The 18,704-nt window shown below is 55.2% G+C and overlaps 1 protein-coding gene across 1 annotated transcript; it reads right to left on the bottom strand.

Moving 5' to 3' along the window:
• Positions 1–5,172: 5,172 nt before the first annotated feature.
• Positions 5,173–17,023, bottom strand: CRIP1 (cysteine rich protein 1). Its single transcript, XM_078610230.1, has 5 exons — positions 15,970–17,023; positions 9,802–9,896; positions 8,298–8,355; positions 7,477–7,577; positions 5,173–5,298 (listed from the first exon to the last, which is right to left on the bottom strand). The coding sequence occupies exons 1-4, from the start codon at positions 16,007–16,009 to the stop codon at positions 7,537–7,539; spliced, it is 234 nt and encodes a 77-aa protein (XP_078466356.1). The 5' UTR covers positions 16,010–17,023; the 3' UTR covers positions 5,173–5,298; positions 7,477–7,536.
• Between the last annotated feature and the right edge of the window lie 1,681 nt (positions 17,024–18,704).

Below are 18,704 nucleotides of genomic sequence, written 5' to 3'. Positions count from 1 at the left end.
AGGTGAGTTGGGGCGTGGGGTTGGTGGGTGAGAGGGTGGGGTGGGTTGGTGAGTGGGTGCGTGGGTTGGGTGGGTGAGAGGGTGAGGTGGGTTGGTGAGTGGGTTTGGTGGGTGAGAGGGTGGGGTGGGTAGGTGAGTGGGTGCGTGGGTTGGGTGGGTGAGAGGGTGGGGTGGGTTGGTGAGTGGGTTTGGTGGGTGAGAGGGTGGGGTGGGTAGGTGAGTTGGGGCGTGGGGTTGGTGGGTGAGAGGGTGGGGTGGGTTGGTGAGTGGGTGGGGTGGGTAGGTGAGTGGGTGCGTGGGTTGGGTGGGTGAGAGGGTGGGGTGGGTAGGTGAGTGGGTGCGTGGGGTGGGTTGGTGAGAGGGTGGGGTGGGTAGGTGAGTGGGTGCATGGGTTGGGTGGGTGAGAGGGTGGGGTGGGTTGGTGAGAGGGTGGGGTGGGTTGGTGAGTGGGTGCGTGGGTTGGGTGGGTGAGAGGGTGGGGTGGGTTGGTGAGTGGGTTTGGTGGGTGAGAGGGTGGGGTGGGTTGGTGAGTGGGTGCGTGGTTTGGGTGGGTGAGAGGGTGGGGTGGGTTGGTGAGTGGGTGCGTGGGTTGGGTGGGTGAGAGGGTGGGGTGGGATGGTGAGTGGGTGCGTGGGGTTGGTGGGTGAGAGGGTGGGGGGGGTAGGTGAGTGGGTGCGTGGGTTGGGTGGGTGAGAGGGTGGGGTGGGTGGGTGAGAGGGTGGGGTGGGTTGGTGAGAGGGTGGGGTGGGTTGGTGAGTGGGTGCGTGGGTTTGGTGGGTGAGAGGGTGGGGTGGGTTGGTGAGAGGGTGGGGTGGGTAGGTGAGTGGGTGCGTGGGTTTGGTGGGTGAGAGGGTGGGGTGGGTTGGTGAGAGGGTGGGGTGGGTAGGTGAGTGGGTGCGTGGGTTTGGTGGGTGAGAGGGTGAGGTGGGTTGGTGAGAGGGTGGGGTGGGTAGGTGAGTGGGTGCGTGGGTTGGGTGGGTGAGAGGGTGGGATGGGTAGGTGAGTGGGTGCTTGGGGTGGGTTGGTGAGAGGGTGGGGTGGGTAGGTGAGTGGGTGCGTGGGTTGGGTGGGTGAGAGGGTGGGGTGGGTTGGTGAGAGGGTGGGGTGGGTAGGTGAGTGGGTGCGTGGGGTTGGTGGGTGAGAGGGTGGGGTGGGTTGGTGAGTGGGTGCGTGGTTTTGGTGGGTGAGAGGGTGGGGTGGGTAGGTGAGTGGGTGCGTAGGTTGGGTGGGTGAGAGGGTGGGGTGGGTTGGTGCGTGGGTTTGGTGGGTGAGAGGGTGGGGTGGGTTGGTGAGTGGGTGCGTGGGTTGGGTGGGTGAGAGGGTTGGGTGGGTTGGTGAGAGGGTGGGGTGGGTAGGTGAGTGGGTGCGTGGGGTTGGTGGGTGAGAGGGTGGGGTGGGTTGGTGAGTGGGTGCGTGGGTTGGGTCGGTGAGAGGGTGGGGTGGGTAGGTGAGTGGGTGCGTGGGTTGGGTGGGTGAGAGGGTGGGGTGGGTTGGTGCGTGGGTTGGGTGGGTGAGAGGGTGGGGTGGGTAGGTGAGTGGGTGCGTGGGTTGGGTGGGTGAGAGGGTGGGGTGGGTTGGTGAGTGGGTTTGGTGGGTGAGAGGGTGGGGTGGGTAGGTGAGTGGGTGCGTGGGGTTGGTGGGTGAGAGGGTGGGGTGGGTAGGTGAGTGGGTGCGTGGGTTGGGTGGGTGAGAGGGTGGGGTGGGTTGGTGAGTGGGTTTGGTGGGTGAGAGGGTGGGGTGGGTAGGTGAGTGGGTGCGTGGGTTGGGTGGGTGAGAGGGTGGGGTGGGTTGGTGAGTGAGTTTGGTGGGTGAGAGGGTGGGGTGGGTAGGTGAGTGGGTGCGTGGGTTGGGTGGGTGAGAGGGTGGGTTGGGTTGGTTAGTGGGGTTGGTGGGTGAGAGGGTGGGGTGGGTAGGTGAGTGGGTGCGTGGGTTGGGTGGGTGAGAGGGTGGGGTGGGTTGGTGAGTGGGTTTGGTGGGTGAGAGGGTGGGGTGGGTTGGTGAGTGGGTGCGTGGGTTGGGTGGGTGAGAGGGTGGGGTGGGTAGGTGAGTGGGAGCGTGGGTTGGGTGGGTGAGAGGGTGGGGTGGGTTGGTGAGTGGGTTGGGTGGGTGGGTGAGAGGGTGGGGTGGGTAGGTGAGAGGGAGCGTGGGTTGGGTGGGTGAGAGGGTGGGGTGGGTTGGTGAGTGGGTGTGGTGGGTGAGAGGGTGGGGTGGGTAGGTGAGTGGGTGCGTGGGTTGGGTGGGTGAGAGGGTGGGGTAGGTTGGTGAGTGGGTTTGGTGGGTGAGAGGGTGGGGTGGGTAGGTGAGTGGGTGCGTGGGTTGGGTGGGTGAGAGGGTGGGGTGGGTTGGTGAGTGAGTTTGGTGGGTGAGAGGGTGGGGTGGGTAGGTGAGTGGGTGCGTGGGTTGGGTGGGTGAGAGGGTGGGGTGGGTTGGTGAGTGGGGTTGGCGGGTGAGAGGGTGGGGTGGGTAGGTGAGTGGGTGCGTGGGTTGGGTGGGTGAGAGGGTGGGGTGGGTTGGTGAGTGGGTTTGGTGGGTGAGAGGGTGGGGTGGGTTGGTGAGTGGGTGCGTGGGTTGGGTGGGTGAGAGGGTGGGGTGGGTAGGTGAGTGGGAGCGTGGGTTGAGTGGGTGAGAGGGTGGGGTGGGTTGGTGAGTGGGTTGGGTGGGTGGGTGGGTGAGAGGGTGGGGTGGGTAGGTGAGTGGGAGCGTGGGTTGGGTGGGTGAGAGGGTGGGGTGGGTTGGTGAGTGGGTGTGGTGGGTGAGAGGGTGGGGTGGGTAGGTGAGTGGGTGCGTGGGTTGGGTGGGTGAGAGGGTGGGGTGGGTTGGTGAGTGGGTTTGGTGGGTGAGAGGGTGGGGTGGGTAGGTGAGTGGGTGCGTGGGTTGGGTGGGTGAGAGGGTGGGGTGGGTTGGTGAGTGAGTTTGGTGGGTGAGAGGGTGGGGTGGGTAGGTGAGTGGGTGCGTGGGTTGGGTGGGTAAGAGGGTGGGGTGGGTTGGTGAGTGGGGTTGGTGGGTGAGAGGGTGGGGTGGGTAGGTGAGTGGGTGCGTGGGTTGGGTGGGTAAGAGGGTGGGGTGGGTTGGTGAGTGGGGTTGGTGGGTGAGAGGGTGGGGTGGGTAGGTGAGTGGGTGCGTGGGTTGGGTGGGTGAGAGGGTGGGGTGGGTTGGTGAGTGGGAGCGTGGGGCTGGTGGGTGAGAGGGTGGGGTGGGTTGGTGTGTGTGTGGGTTTGTGAGTAGTAGGTGCGTGCCCGGGTAGGCGAGTGGGTGGGTGGGTTGGTGTTGTTGTGGTTCGCACGCTGCGCTTAGTCTTGTCCAGCTTCGTAGGTACGGTGACATTGGGCACACGGAATAAATGAAAGTTCGACGTTTCGCTGCACCACGCGCTGGCAGCTTTACACACAAAATGAATGCAGATGCACATGGCGTTTTATGGCTGAGACGCCGTAATGCTTTTTTGTGTGGGCTGTTACTGTCTTTGCTTAATTGGCTCAGAATCTCTCGACCAAATATCACGCTTTGAATAAACCGGAGGCCCATACGGACAAGTACACAGATAAGCGGCAGAGCTGCAAGATCAGAACAAGATTATTTTTGATTGTTTATTTTGTTTTTCAACCAGGGCGGGTTTGCGTCAGACGAGAGCTCATATCTAAACAGAGAGGGACCTTAACCCGTGAACACGTGACAGTTCAGCAGCGTCGGTTCTGCTGCTGATGAACTGTACACTCACACAGCAGGCGCGTACGTCTGATGGGATGTGTAAAACAATCACTTGTTCATACTCTTCGATTTAAAGCTTTCGTGACTGCAGGGATTCATCTTCATAATAAAATATTATATTATTATGTTTTATTTTTATTATTTTATTATTTCCCTTCTACGTGACTTTACCGAAAGAACCAATAAGTTGTACATACTCTATTTTATTATTTGCACAAATGACCAAAACATGAAGAAGGAGGCGTCGCTTGCGACTTTGTATTTTGGTTCGATGAGAATGTTTTCTTTTAAATAATAAAATTAGCCAAAATACAAAATTGGAGCTCGTTGCTGCGTGGGGCCACGTTGGCTGACACGTGGCCCCGCGTGTCGCGATCCGAGCTCTGATTGCCACTGAGCGCACATGGCGCTGATAGTGATGGTGAATTCGAGGCGGGGTTGGGGAGAAGGCTAGGTGAGGCCTTAATCCAGCAGTAGATTGACAAAAGGTGTGTTTTTTAAAAATGCGTCTAAAGAGGAAGGACAGAGCACTCAACCTCGACGTTCGACAAAAAACTGACAGCGAAGGCATGCATAAGCAGTCAGGATTGAGTAGGTTGTCATGGATATGGTGCGTGTGTAGGATGCATGATAGACCCTGGATGTCAGGTGGTACTTCGTGGGTTTGATCCAGGCCCCCTGACGCCTGTATATTTGAAGTTTGTAATTTCTCCCCGTGGTCGCGTGGATTTTTCTCCCCGCGTCTTTTCCCTCCACGTTCAGAAACGTGCGTTTCGTGTATGTGACTGCTGTAAGTGTCCACGTGATAAGCCACTTCGTTGAGCTATCATTTGCGACCAGGTCGCTTCTGAGAAATAGCTACATCGCTCAGTGGCCCTTACCTGGTAAAATACCAAAATAAAATCTAGTTGAGAATGGAGGAGACCTCGACAAAAAATAACTTGCTTATCTGCCAGTCATCGTTCACTTAGCTGGAGGTATCTCAATCCTCTCCTCCACCTCCTCTGTCTCGGTTGTCTGGAACTCCCTTACCCACAGGCAGACAGGCGCTGGGTGGATTGTGACATCGCAGGAACACGAGATGCGAAATAAGTTCAACATGCACACGTAACGCAGGGGTGGCGGAGGTCTGGGTGGGTAGGGCATTCATTGAGCAGTGGATTGGGATTTTTGCACACAGCGTTGGTGTACGGTGTTTTTTCTGCAATATTTTGCTGTTTTTTCTTGGATTTTCCGTTTGCACTTAGTCACATATTCACTTTAAGATGGTTTTTTTTCATGTGTTTTGTTTTTTGTTTGTTGCGGTTGCACCCGATTCAAGAGCCGAATGGCTCACAGGGCTATACCTAATAAATGAACTTGAACTTGATGGCGATTGTCATTGTGCTGGGCAATTACTGACCGTGTGAGTTTGTGGTTCTGTCAATGCGTCGGGACAAGCGATGAGACGACGCACACACGAGGTTTCGTTTACGGTTTTATTATTTCATTGTGATCGGTAACAAATGCAATGGGATTAAAAAACACAATTCTTGAGTGTAAGCAGGACGTGATGAAGGCGGCGTGGTGTCACTCTCCGTTCCTCTCATCCTGTGGAGAGAAAGAGGCAAAGGTTCCCTCCGCTTAGCCTCGGACCATCTGGGCAAGTGCAGTGTGTACGAGCACTTCTATCGAGGGGAAACACTTGGGTGAGTGTGTCTGCTTCTCGATAAGAGTACGTCCCGAACCGCACCACAACCCTAAACGGAGCTTCAATCGCATCGACTCATCCTGAGCAGAGTTCACGTGCACCCCCCCCCCCCCCCCCGTCGTTACAGACGGATGGGACGGAGAGAGCTACAGTATGTGGCATGAATTCGCAACCTCGGGTTCGAAAACGCATTCCTGATCGAATATGACGAGAGGCTAAGGGACGACGCGGCGAGATGATAACGACGGCATTTGCGCTGTGCGTTTGACACGGCTTTGGGGTCGGAGTGTGACCCATAACTAACCGAGCGATGGTCCTTTACGATAAAAAAAACATCTGGCGCTTCACCAGAATCGCTTCATGCGAGCCCGATACATATTTACTTGTGCGGTTTGTTTATACACCAATAACAGAACCACACGAGGAAGAGAGAGAGAGAGAGAGTGATGGAGGGACATGGCCTGCGCAGTCCTGAAACGACCCCCAGGCAGCAGCAGCTGGATCGGCCCGCACGGGTTGTTTGACCGAAGCTGATTGAAGCGGTCTGCAGGGCGCGGCATCTTTACTAGGGGGGCGTGGGAGGGGCGGTCGTGGGGGGGGGACACTGTTCGTTGCTGTGATTGCGTTTTTGCTTTTTTACAGCTTCAGTGTGTGGTGTGCGGCAATAGCGCTGGTTAGAGATGATTATTGCGGTGGTGGTGGTGGTGGTGTTGGGCGTGGTGATGGTGGGGTTAATGATTGTAATGTTGAGGATTATGGTGGTGGTCCGTGTGGTGGTGATGGTGGCGTGGTTAATTATTATATTGAGGATGATGATGGTGGCGGTGTTGTTAATGGTTATACATTTTTGTCGATGATGGTGGTGGTGATGTTGAAGGTGTTGACGGTGGTGGGCGGGGTCGATGATGACTTATGTTGAGGATGATGATGGTGGTGCTAGAGGTGGTGTTGTTGCTGGTCGGGTTGGTAATTCATTAATTATTATAAAGTCGAGAGAGGGGAGGCTTCATCCAGCAGTGGATCGATCATTCAGAAAAGTAAGTCGGCTTTGGCAGGACGCATCCCTGGAAGGGATGAAAGACGGTGATCAAGAAGATGAAGTGGCTGCCGAGGAGATGGAACGCGTCACACAGAGAGAGAGAACCTCCACCACGGAAGAGATACAACGATGACATTAGTTCGTGTGGAGGTGTTGGGTGGATTGTGCCATGGCAGGATACTTGGAGAGGCCTTCATCCAGCAGTGTATTGGTCATGTCTGATTACGATGATGTGCATGCGTGAAGTGCTCGGCAAAGTGTAGCTTTAGACTGTACAAAGTAGCGCGGTGATGGTGGGACAGGAGGGGGGGAAGCATTGGATTGATCATGTCGGATTATAATAATGCACGTGCATGAAGTGCAAGGTTAAGTGTAACTTTGGACTGTACCAAGTAGCGTGGTGATGATGATTGGGGGGGGGGGGCAGTGGATTGGTAATGTCTGATTAGAAGTGCAAGATTAGGTGTAACTTTGGACTGTACCAAGTAGCGTGGTGATGATGATTGGGGGGGGGGGGGGGGCAGTGGATTGGTAATGTCTGATTAGAAGTGCAAGATTAGGTGTAACTTTGGACCGTACCAAGTAGCGTGGTGATGATGGGGGGGGGGGGCAGTCGATTGGTAATGTCTGATCAGAAGTGCAAGATTAGGTGTAACTTTGGACTGTACCAAGTAGCGTGGTGATGATGGGCGGGGGGGGGGGCAGTGGATTGGTAATGTCTGATTAGAAGTGCAAGATTAGGTGTAACTTTGGACTGTACCAAGTAGCGTGGTGATGATGATTGGGGGGGGGGGGGGGCAGTGGATTGGTAATGTCTGATTAGAAGTGCAAGATTAGGTGTAACTTTGGACCGTACCAAGTAGCGTGGTGATGATGGGGGGGGGGGGCAGTCGATTGGTAATGTCTGATTAGAAGTGCAAGATTAGGTGTAACTTTGGACTGTACCAAGTAGCGTGGTGATGATGGGCGGGGGGGGGGGCAGTGGATTGGTAATGTGTGATTATGTTGTGTGTGGGTGAAGTGCAGCTTTGGACCGTACCAAGTAGCGCGGTGACGGTGGAGGAGGGGGGGGTGGCGTTGTGGACGATGGACACGCCCACTAGTTGTACGTGTGGCTCTCCGTGCCACCGTGACCGAAACCTGGATGGGGACAGCGGATAGAGCACGTGACGAGAGCGTAACGCCACCTGTCACCGCCGTGCCTTGCCGAGACTGGTGACGGATACAACAACAACAGCAACGACTGTCATGATCTCACCCGCAAAGGGAGATGTGATAATGGTGGGGGTGGTAATGGGGTTCGGTTAAAAATAATAAACACGAAATCATGGAGAGAACTGTACAAGCATGGCTTCCAAAGTGAGAAAACAAATTGTGATGCTGCTGCTGTTGGCAAACAAGCGCAATTAACAACACGAAAACAAAAACACCTCAACGCTGCCTTGAAATAAACATGTTGGGGCAATGGGCCTTCTTGGAATTGAGGGCAGACTCATTGCGCTGTTTGTGGCAGTCGCTCCTTCTCAGTTGGGGACAAGTCATGTCGGCGCACGACGCTGTGATGTGGTCCGGCACTACGATCTAATTTATGGCCGGGTAGACCTAGGGGGAGGCCCACGGCGTGCTCTGAGAAACGCTTGATACGGCAATCGTGCTGTGACGGTTCCACCTGAAGACGGAAATTTGCGTTGCCCTCGAAACGTCGTGATTTTAATTTTACTTTTATAAATTAGAATTTTACTTTTTTTACCTACGTGACTTTACCGAAACAACCTAAAAGTATCACAAGTATGGTCAAACAAGTCCCACAAACAAGACGCGGCGTTGGGAGGCCCAGCAGGGGACTTGTTGCGTGATTACCTTTGGGGCCGAACGTCGCCGCGTAGCATGGCTTGTGGCAGTACGGCTGCCCCTCGTGCTGATGATTCAGAAACGCACGAAGACGCACGTGGCAAGGGTCGCGCGGTTAGTAGCGCTCATCCAGAGCACTTCTGGCTCCAGCCCGTACAGTCCAGTTCGTAGAGTCCAGTCCGTACTATCCAGTATGGACAATCTTTTCATATACATACATTCCTCGACTTACGGAAACCGACTTACATACGTCCGCACTTACGAACCAGGTTCCATTTTTTTTTCTAAGATCGACTTGAAATGCAAAACTAATACTTGCAAACTGAACCGCTGAACTATTTTGTTCAGAGGATCGATCCTCAATGACATGTGATGAGGCAGCCTCGCGCTGGGAGTGAGTGTTTGTGTGGTGTGTGTGTGTGTACGTGCGCACGCACGCACATGTATGTGTCTGAAAGTGATTGAGTGTGCACGTGTGGGTGTGCATGCGCGCGCGTGTGTGTGTTTGTGGGGAGCAGTAGTGCAATGGTTAGCGCGCTGCGCCAGGAACCGGGTGACCTGAGTTCGATTCCCGCTTGTGCAATTGTGGAGTCCTGGGCCTCTTCCTCTAGGTCGACTCAGCCTCAAATAAGTACCTGGTTCGGTGTGTAACCACCACCACTAGGGAGACAAAGGCGGTCGGGCGTGGTGCTGGCCACGCACCCCCTCGTGTGCTCGCCAACAGCACTTGCCCCAACAGTCTGTTAAGGCTATACGGGGGATCTTGGTCTTTATTTTTGTGCAATAAGCAAGCCAGCATCGGGACTTAAGATAAGTCAAAATAAAACGGATTTTTTTCTCTATTTATGGTACTTTATGTTTTACTTACTCTACGTATTACAGTATCACCCGAAAATGTGCAATCGTTCTTTTTATTGATGGGTTTAACAATTTTTCACTTTTTTGCTAAAACACTGTTTCTTTGTGCATTTGAATGCAGCACATTATTGTGTTCCGACTTACGAACCGCTCCACTTACGAACGGGGTGCAGGAGCTGATCCCGTTCGTAAGTCGAGGACTACCCGTACATTACTCCAGGACGTCTACCCGCGTCAGGGTGCCACCCTACAGCACTCTGCGATCTGCAATCTCCAGTCCGTTCACTCCAGTCCGAAAACTCCAGTCCGTACACTCTAGTCCGTGTACTCCAGTCCCTACACTCCAGCCCGTGCACTCCATTCCGAATTCTCCAGTCCGTGTAATCCAGTCCGTGCACTCCAGTCCGTGCACTCCAGTCCATACACTCCAGTTCATACACTCCAGTCCTAATACTCCAGTCCGTACCCTCCAGTCCGTGTACTCCAGTCCGTGTACTCCAGTCCGTACACTCAAGTCCGTATACTTCAGTCAGTACACTCCAGTCCGTACACTCCAGTCCGTCTACTCCAGTCCGTACACTCCAGTCCTTCGACAGTCTGTCCGAACACCGCTTAATCGCTCACTCCATTCCGCGTACTCCGGTCCGCGTCTCACCTCGGCGTGGGAGCCAGGGGTCAGCGTCTTCTTGCACTTGGTGCAGGTGAGGCAGGGGCGGTGCCAGTCTTTACCCAGCGAGGTGACCCTTTCGGCTAGGAGGAGAGTGGGGGGGGGGTGGGAGGGGAGGTAAATACATATTTTATTTACGCATACAGAACTTGTTTACCAAGCGGAACCTCACGAGTCTCACGTTTCGGGATAATTACCCCCCCCCACCCTCTTTTTTCCAGGGCAATTGCCGAGAAACGCTGTCTTTGTACGGATATATTGATATCTTAATTTTCTTTTTTTTACGTGGAATTGTACCTAACTCGTAGTAGCTCGCGTTCACTGATTAAAATCAGGCTTTTGTTAATACCGGTTTTTTTTAATGCAAAAAAAGCGTTTCCGTAGTCAGATGCATTCTGCTGATAATAATACAGTCCGACCACAGCCACTCACTCACGCACCCTGCAGTCACAGAGCCGGGATCACAGCAGAACCCATCAACAGAAGGGATGTATAAATCACTCCATTACATCGTCACTAACTACTCACTTACCAATCACCCCCTTTGTTAATTCACTGCTGGATAAAGGTCTCCCTCTCACACTCCGTGACGGTCATAGGGGAGTGTTGTTTGACCATACTTCACCACGCTGGTCAGTGCAGCTTGGTGAAGGAAGGGCGTAGCTAGATGACTACGGGGATGGCCGGGGACTTTGGCAAAGACGAACGAACCATCACTCGCCACTATTGTTATCGGCGTGGCTGGAAAACCAATGGTCAGTGCAGTACAGGCTGCTCCAACAACATACGTGAGGTCCAGTTCCTAGGAAGTGTGCAGTAGGTGGAACCGGCTTAGGTGGAGGACTTACTTCCGATGAGCGCGGTGCGAAAGAAGTTCAACATGCATACGAACATACCGCGCCGCCCGCACTGGATCAGCGGCACGAACATCGAGGAAGAAACGGGGATAGTGCGCCGAGAAGGCCCGGGAAAGGTGCCTTATTACACGGGCACGGGAAGGCCACGCTTACCCTGATGCGGGTGTTAAAGCAACACTCCCTCCCAGCTGGAGGGAGGGATGGAGGGAGGGAGTGTGGCATGGGTGAGCAGTGAAGGCACCTCTACATTGCCGCTGCCGCGTATTGCGTTGTCTAATATCTAGGGGGGTGGGTGGGCTCGTTAGTTTGTTCGGCGAAGGTCGCCCGTGACCCAGGCTCGTGTGGAAAGTCGTCGTCCAGTTGCAGCAGTAGCAGCAGAAGCAGCTCACGCCACGGTGTTTATTCTATGGGTCTTTCGGTAAAGCCACGTAGATAGAAAAATAATAAATAAAAATATCACGACGTTTCGAAGCGTGGCAGAGGCGGAATCAGCTGTGTGCGTGTTTTTTTTTACTATTTTTATTTTACCAGGTAAGGCCCACTGGGCTGTATAGCTCTTTTTTTTAGAAGCGACCTGGCCGCAAAAAACGAAGTTGCTTATCGTCGTGGAAAAAAGTAGAGCGGCCGAATACGCATGCCGATTCTAAATGTGGAGGGAAAACCGGAGGACCCCGAAAAAAAATCCACGCGATCACGGGGAGAGAGACACGCAAACTTCAAATATAGAGCAGCAGGCGTCAAGGTCGGGATCGAACCGACGCCTACATTGTCATAGTTTACGCGTTTCCTTATCCCATTCACCCCCACCACTCCCTCCCCCCCCACCGTACAAATCTGACCTTTGACGCGACCCCTGTCACCTACCGCCTAAGAACATTTTACCCGGAATGCGCCCCATCTCGTCCGATCTCCAACGCTAAGCAGGGTTGAACCTTGATACATCTAGATTTGAAGCTTTCGTGACTGCAAGGAATCATCTTCTTAGGTTTTTTCGGTAAAGTCACGTAGAAAGTAAAATAAAATAAAAACAAAAATCACGACGTTTCGGAGGCAACACAAGTCTCCGTCATCAGGTGGGACCGTCACAGCCAGATTAGCAGCTAATCTGGCTGTGACGGTCCCACCTGATCCCACCTGATGACGGAGACTTGTGTTGCCTCCGAAACGTCGTGATTTTTGTTTTTATTTTATTTTACTTTCTACGTGACTTTACCGAAAAAACCTTGATATATCATAGTTGGATGGGTCACCATCCACCACCACCACCCACCCAAGCTTTCCCAGTGGCGGGAGTCAGCTTACGGCATGCGCAGGTGTGGCCCACCGTGCATATGTAGGGTTGTTACGGGAGGGCTGTAGGTGCATGGGATCCAACGGGGAATAAACACAGTGGGCGGAGCTCCGGGAGTACACGGGGGGGGTGCCCGCAGCGACGTCCGCATCAGGCAGCCTGGGGGGTTGTGATCCTGACGGGGGGTATAAAAGGGGAGGACAGAGAGAGCTCGTGGCTCAGTCTGGGAACGAAGGAGGAAGAAGGAAGATCTCCTAGTTAGAAGCCCTGGACTCCCCTCGACGCCGCCCTTGTCAGGGCTGCGGAGGATCAAGCCAGAGGCGTGGTTCCGTGAACCAGGGTCAGTACCCTGGGACTCCGGAGACCGTAGCCCGATTCACCAGTGTCGGGCCAGTTAGCCTCCCCTAGCCCGTTAGTGGAGGACTTGGGAGTAGGTCAGGATTAGCTAGGGTGTATCCCCAGTTATCCGGGTGAGGGGGCCGCTACCCCCTCTAGTGCTGTCCTGTACCGACAACTTGTAATAAAGATACGTGTGCCTCAACCTGGGTGTCCAGCGTACTTACCGGTACTTCATCTGGGGTCAGAAGTATTACGAACATGGATACACGTCAGACAGCTCGAGCCAGAGTGCCGGACGAGGACACTGCTGAAATCGTTGAGCCCGAGACGGCTCACCAAGACATGGTACAGCCGGGGCCTGACGCGTTCCTGCCGGGGCATCGGCATGAAGAGGGGCCGCAGCCAGACGCGCTACGGCTGGCTCACGAGAGGCTGGCGGAGCTGCTGTATGCCGCTGCCGCCACGCTGGAAAACATCACGCGGCTGGGGGCTGGTGGTCCACCACGGGGCGAGGGGAGTCGACGACCGGAGCGCCTTCCCGCCATTTCGGAAGACTCCAACTTTGAATTTCCCGCCATCACCACGGCAGCTGCAGAGGGCGTGGCCGGGCTAAACCTTGGGTCCGACACCGCTCTCGCTGGGACAGCCGCATCATCGCCAGCGGCGGGAACGTCATCACGGCTGCGACAGGCGATTCCATCTGCCATTCGCGCCGACGCACAGCCGAGTCCTGGGGATAGCAGCCTGCAGACTTCCAAGGCGAACGCTGCGCTGCAACAACGCCTACCTCCGCTGAAGGAATTTGTTGGCGCGGAGGGCGACTGGGGCGGCTTCCAGCGTCGCTTCATCGCCCACCAAGAAATGGCTAGGTGGTCGGACGACGAAGCCCTCTGCGCGCTGCCGGCGCTCCTCGACGCCGACGCGCTCGCCGCCCTCACATCGGCGCCAAGAGAGAAGCGTTCTACTCTGCCGAGGGCGCTACAACTGCTGGCTGGGGTCTATGGACCATCTGCAGAATGCAGACAGCAGTTCTACGACCGCAAGCGGGGTGAAAAAGAGTCGCCCCTGGTATACAGGACGAGCCTCCTGGCGCTGGCCAAAACGGCTTTTCCCCGTATGGACGACGACGGCGTGGACGCGATGGTCACGGAGAAGATCCTCCTCCTGGCAGACGACCTGGACATCGCTGTCGTCGCACAGGAGGACGCCGAGATGACCTCTCTTCAGGCGGCGCGCCTCCTTCACGCCAACCTTCTGTCCCTGCGGCGGAAAGCCAGCAGGGCATCGGCCGGGCGTGCGGTGGCTGCAGCCACCCTTCAGACGGAGGAGCTCTACGCCGTCGACCACCGACGGCAACAGGCGCAAGGAGCACGGGCGGGCCGGGACGGCTCAAGCCGGTTCGACCGTCCATCGTCTCCACCGGGGGGTCCGCGGTGTTTCAACTGCGGCGTTCGGGGCCACGTCGCCTTGGGGTGCCGCTCGCCTCGACAGCGCGGGACGACGCCTCGACGGGACGCCGGGCCTCCTCCTCCCAAGCTCCAGCAACATGATCCGGTGCACCGGGAATGACGGGCTCATGCCCTACAACCCACACGGGTGATGCCGACGGTCGCGCCACTTCAATCGCGACCTCATCTCGAAAGGGACAGCCGCCACCGGATGGTCCGCCGTCCGGGGTTGCCCCGTGTGACGGGCCTGCGGCAAGGACGCGCGCTAAGATGCGCAGACTCTTATAATATACAAAAAGAAGAAATTTTTTTTTTATTTCACGTGTCATGGTTACTGTATGCTGCGTCGGTGGTGCGCTCCTGCCACATTGTGTGTGTTGTGGGTGCGTTGTGTGTCGTGGGTGTGCTGTGTGTGCTGGGGGAGTTCCTGGCTAGTTGTATATACGCGCTTTTACGGATTTCGTATTTATACGGGGGGGGGGGTGCGTCGGACATTCCCTTCGGGGGTGTGCTTGTTCTTCTTGTCGTTCTTGTTGTTGTTGTTCAATTTGCATTTTGTTGAAAAAAAATGAGGCACACACGGGGTTGAGGGGTAAATGTTCCTTTATTGGAATTGTTGCAGCCGGGACGGCTGCGAGCTGTAATGGGGGGAGTGATGTAGGGTTGTTACGGGAGGGCTGTAGGTGCATGGGATCCAACGGGGAATAAACACAGTGGGCGGAGCTCCGGGAGTACACGGGGGGGGTGCCCGCAGCGACGTCCGCATCAGGCAGCCTGGGGGGTTGTGATCCTGACGGGGGGTATAAAAGGGGAGGACAGAGAGAGCTCGTGGCTCAGTCTGGGAACGAAGGAGGAAGAAGGAAGATCTCCTAGTTAGAAGCCCTGGACTCCCCTCGACGCCGCCCTTGTCAGGGCTGCGGAGGATCAAGCCAGAGGCGTGGTTCCGTGAACCAGGGTCAGTACCCTGGGACTCCGGAGACCGTAGCCCGATTCACCAGTGTCGGGCCAGTTAGCCTCCCCTAGCCCGTTAGTGGAGGACTTGGGAGTAGGTCAGGATTAGCTAGGGTGTATCCCCAGTTATCCGGGTGAGGGGGCCGCTACCCCCTCTAGTGCTGTCCTGTACCGACAACTTGTAATAAAGATACGTGTGCCTCAACCTGGGTGTCCAGCGTACTTACCGGTACTTCACATAACAGATGCTATCGGCTCATGTCAGTGTCAGGTGGTGGACAGGAGACAGTCAAGTGCAGCACGAGCGATCGTTGTACTGCACTGCCGTGCTCCCACCAGCTCAGCACTGACCAGCGTGTTGGTGAGAAGTCGTCACGTGACCGCCACCCGCCCGATCACACCGCCGCCCCTAAACTCTGGCCGTATCATCACCACCAATGTTGTCCACACCTGCGTCTCACGAATGCCGCGGCCACGTTCACGACCTCTCGGGCGGGCCCCCCAGGGCGCGCGATGGCAAGCGAGGCGTCAACGTGACGGCTGACACGCGACGCACAGCGTGTTAACAGCTGCCCGCTTGGCACCCACACGCACACACTCTCTCAACCTCGCTCTCGTCGCCAATACCAATACAATGCCGACACCCGACACTCGCTCCTCAGTGGCGGCGACGTCACCGCGGCGTCCGTGCCAGGCCAGGTGCACTTTGAGGCCACGTGAACTCGTCGAAGGCTCGATGACGAAGGATGTCACGGGACAGACCCAGGTGTGCCATAAGGGTTGACTGACTGAGATGACTGGCAGATGCACCAGCTGTGCCCCCTACTGTGTCAACTTCCCCCACACAAACAAAGACAAAGATCCCCCGTAAAGCCCTAGACTATAGGGGCAAGTGCTGTGAGCGAGCACCTATGAAGGCCGGAACGACACACGAGGGGGTGGGTGGCCAGCACCACGCCCGGCCGCCTTTGTCTCCCTAGTGGCGATGTTTTTACGCACCGCACCAGGTACTCATTTGAGGCTGAATCGACCTAGGGGAGGCTCAGAACCGATTCAGATAATCGTCACTGGTATTGGCCGTGAGCGGGAATCGAATCCTGGTCGCCGGGTTCGTAGCGCAGCGCGCTAACCGCTACGCCACCGCTCCCCACACGCACACCAAAGACAAAGATCCCCCATATAGCCTTAACAGACTGTAGGGGCAAGTGTTGTTAGCGAGTACCTATACACACACACGCCACACTCACACACTCACAGACGCGACCCTCACCGAAATACACCTCCTTGGTGCACTTGGGACACTTGGGCATGGTTGCGGATGAAATCGGGGTGGCGTCTCTTCGTGGTCTCGGATCTCCGCCTCCTCTCTCGCTCTGCTTTGCTCGCTGCTGCCGCCGCCGTTGGAGGAGAGTGAGTGAGTGAAGTCGGCCCTCGGCGTGCGGGTTTATTTAGGCGGGTGGGGTGGGGTTGTGGTGGTGGTGGTGTGGATGGGTTCGGACTGGACTGGGTTGTGGCGATGATGTCGTGGAGCGGGGTGTAAGCGGTGGGTGGGGCAAGTTTTTTCTTTTTTTTTCACGACGAGGGAGTGGTAGCGAACGTGGGCGTATGGAGGAGGAGGGGGGGGATTTTGTACGAACTCAAAATGTTTCCCAACTCGACGGAGTCTCTCGCGGCGTGCGCGTCACTTAATCACGGTGCTCGCTACTCACGCGTTCGCCAATCTGTTCCATGCGCACGATTGAAAGTCCGATCCCTGTTCAAACCCAAACTCACAAGGCCTTCTCCATCTTCTCCGACTCCTGACTGTAAAGAGCTGAGCTATTGACCACCTCGTTCCTCTTTTAGTCTCCCACACCCCACAACCGCCACCCGTCCCCCCCCCTATAAATAAATTATTAAATACTCCTCCGCATAGCTTCCATGTACGCTGTTGGGTGAAGTGCTGTTGGGTGAAGTGCTGTTGAACGAGAACGCCGGAAAGTCAGCGTGGCGCACGAGGAATTCGCGTGGCTAGAATCACCTTTTTGTCTCAGCCGGTACGGATGTTGATCATAACGCACCAAATGTACTCACAGCACGCATGCCGACTTTGCTGTCGCACCGTACTCATTCGAGGCCGAGTCGACCTCGAGGAGTCCCAGCATCGGTTCAGACAGAGTGTCACGCCGGTGTTGGTATGCCGTGAGCGGGATGTAGGGGCGACGGGTTCGTAGCGCGGCGCGCTGATCGCTACGCGGTGCGCATTGCGTGTTCACACAATCGGCGACACTCAACGCAGTCGCCCCCGTGCCTAAAAACCGCGTTGACGAGTGTCGGGGCGTTCGTGGTCTCGGCGCGACTCACTGCACCCCCCCCCCCCCCGTCAACATTGCTCCCTACCCCCCCCCCCCAGCAGCGCCGGATCAAGCTAGTGTGGGGGCCTGTGGTATATGTTGTTATAAAGGGGCCCTAAATACATAAAAACACGTAAATATTAAAACACAAGTTTTTTACTTGCATAGTCGAGTAATTGTATTTTTTCATTTACTATACAGCCAGATTATACTACAAATCGCTAACCTCAAACACCCAGTCGTTCATAAAACTTGAAGGCGGTATAGTACTGTAGTGATAGAGCAAGTGCAGAATCACTGAAACGAAATTGATAGCTTGAAAGCGTTTAGCGCGGGGCCCTTGAAAGTGCGGGGACCGTAGCTACTACACGTGTAGCTACTACACGTGTAGTAGCTTATTCTAAATGTGGCCAGCTTAGGGTACTACATGTGTAGTAGCTACACATGTAGTACCCGAAGCTGGCCACATTTAGAATCGGCGTGCGTTTCGAGTATTTGGCTGCTATACATTTGCACGCGATAAGCCACTTCGTTGAGCTATCATTTGCGGCCAGGTCGCTTCTGAAAAAAGTGCTCCATAGCTCATTGGGGCCTTACCGGGTAAAATAAAAAATAGTTTTTGAGTTTAGTTTAGAACTCGGTTCACGGCATTCGTAGCGCAGAGTGCTAACAAAACTGTTTCAGCGCCACCTTCAACAAATATCACTCTCAATCAATGTATTCAAGTCGTGTTTGCATTGCACTGCTTGCATGTTTAGTGTGCAGTGGCCCGTGACAACCCACTGCTGGATGAAGGCTTCCCCACGCTTTGTCGGCCCACGAGTGTTGCTTGTTCGGAGCCATACTTCACCACGCTGGTCGGAGCGGGTTTCGTTTAAATGGAGGGTGGCGACGATGCGCTTCCAGTTGCCGCGTTTCCAGATGGTTCCAAGTTTAAGTTGCTTAACCAGGAGAGAGATAGAGGGTGGGGGAGATGAAACTGAACTAAACTATTTAAATTTTACCAGGTGAGGCCCACTGAGCTGCAACCTGGTTATTACAAATGACAGCCCAATGAAAGTGGCTTATCATGTATAGCAGGCAAAAACTCCAAACGCGTGTTTCTAAATGTGGAGGGAAACACCGGAGGACCCGGTGAAAAAAAATTAAAACAGGCGTCAGGGTCTGGATCAAACCCACGAAATACCACCGGACACCCAGGGTTTATCATGCATCCTACACACGCACCCTATCCATGACAACCTACTGCGTATATATTCCTTCGCTGTCAGCTTTTCGTCGAACGTCGAGGTTGAGTGCTCTGTCCTTCCGCGAAATTCCAAGCACTCAGCCTCATCCTATTTTGAATGTCTGCACCCACATGATCCACGATAGCTTCTGCTGCCGATAGCTGGTGTGTGTAGAGTCGCTGACCTACCGCACACCAGGCGAGGTAGTTAACATCTCACCACCGTTGGGCCCTCCCCGAGATAATATCGAACCCACGACCTCCTGGGGAGACCCGCACCTGAGTCACCATGCACCACCTCTACTGTGACGGGAATCTAACTGAGGTTAGGAGAGTTAGGAGAGAGAAGACGAGAGAGATAGATAGATAGATATACAGGGAGATCGCCTGTCGATACAGGGGCAGCTGTATCAGCTGCCTGGCGTCACCATGCTGCACCCTCAC

The sequence above is a fragment of the Lampetra planeri genome, chromosome 33 (genome assembly GCF_965212315.1).
Source record: "Lampetra planeri chromosome 33, kcLamPlan1.2.h2, whole genome shotgun sequence".
Taxonomy (NCBI): domain Eukaryota; kingdom Metazoa; phylum Chordata; class Hyperoartia; order Petromyzontiformes; family Petromyzontidae; genus Lampetra; species Lampetra planeri.
This window is presented reverse-complemented; position numbering and strand designations above follow the sequence as displayed.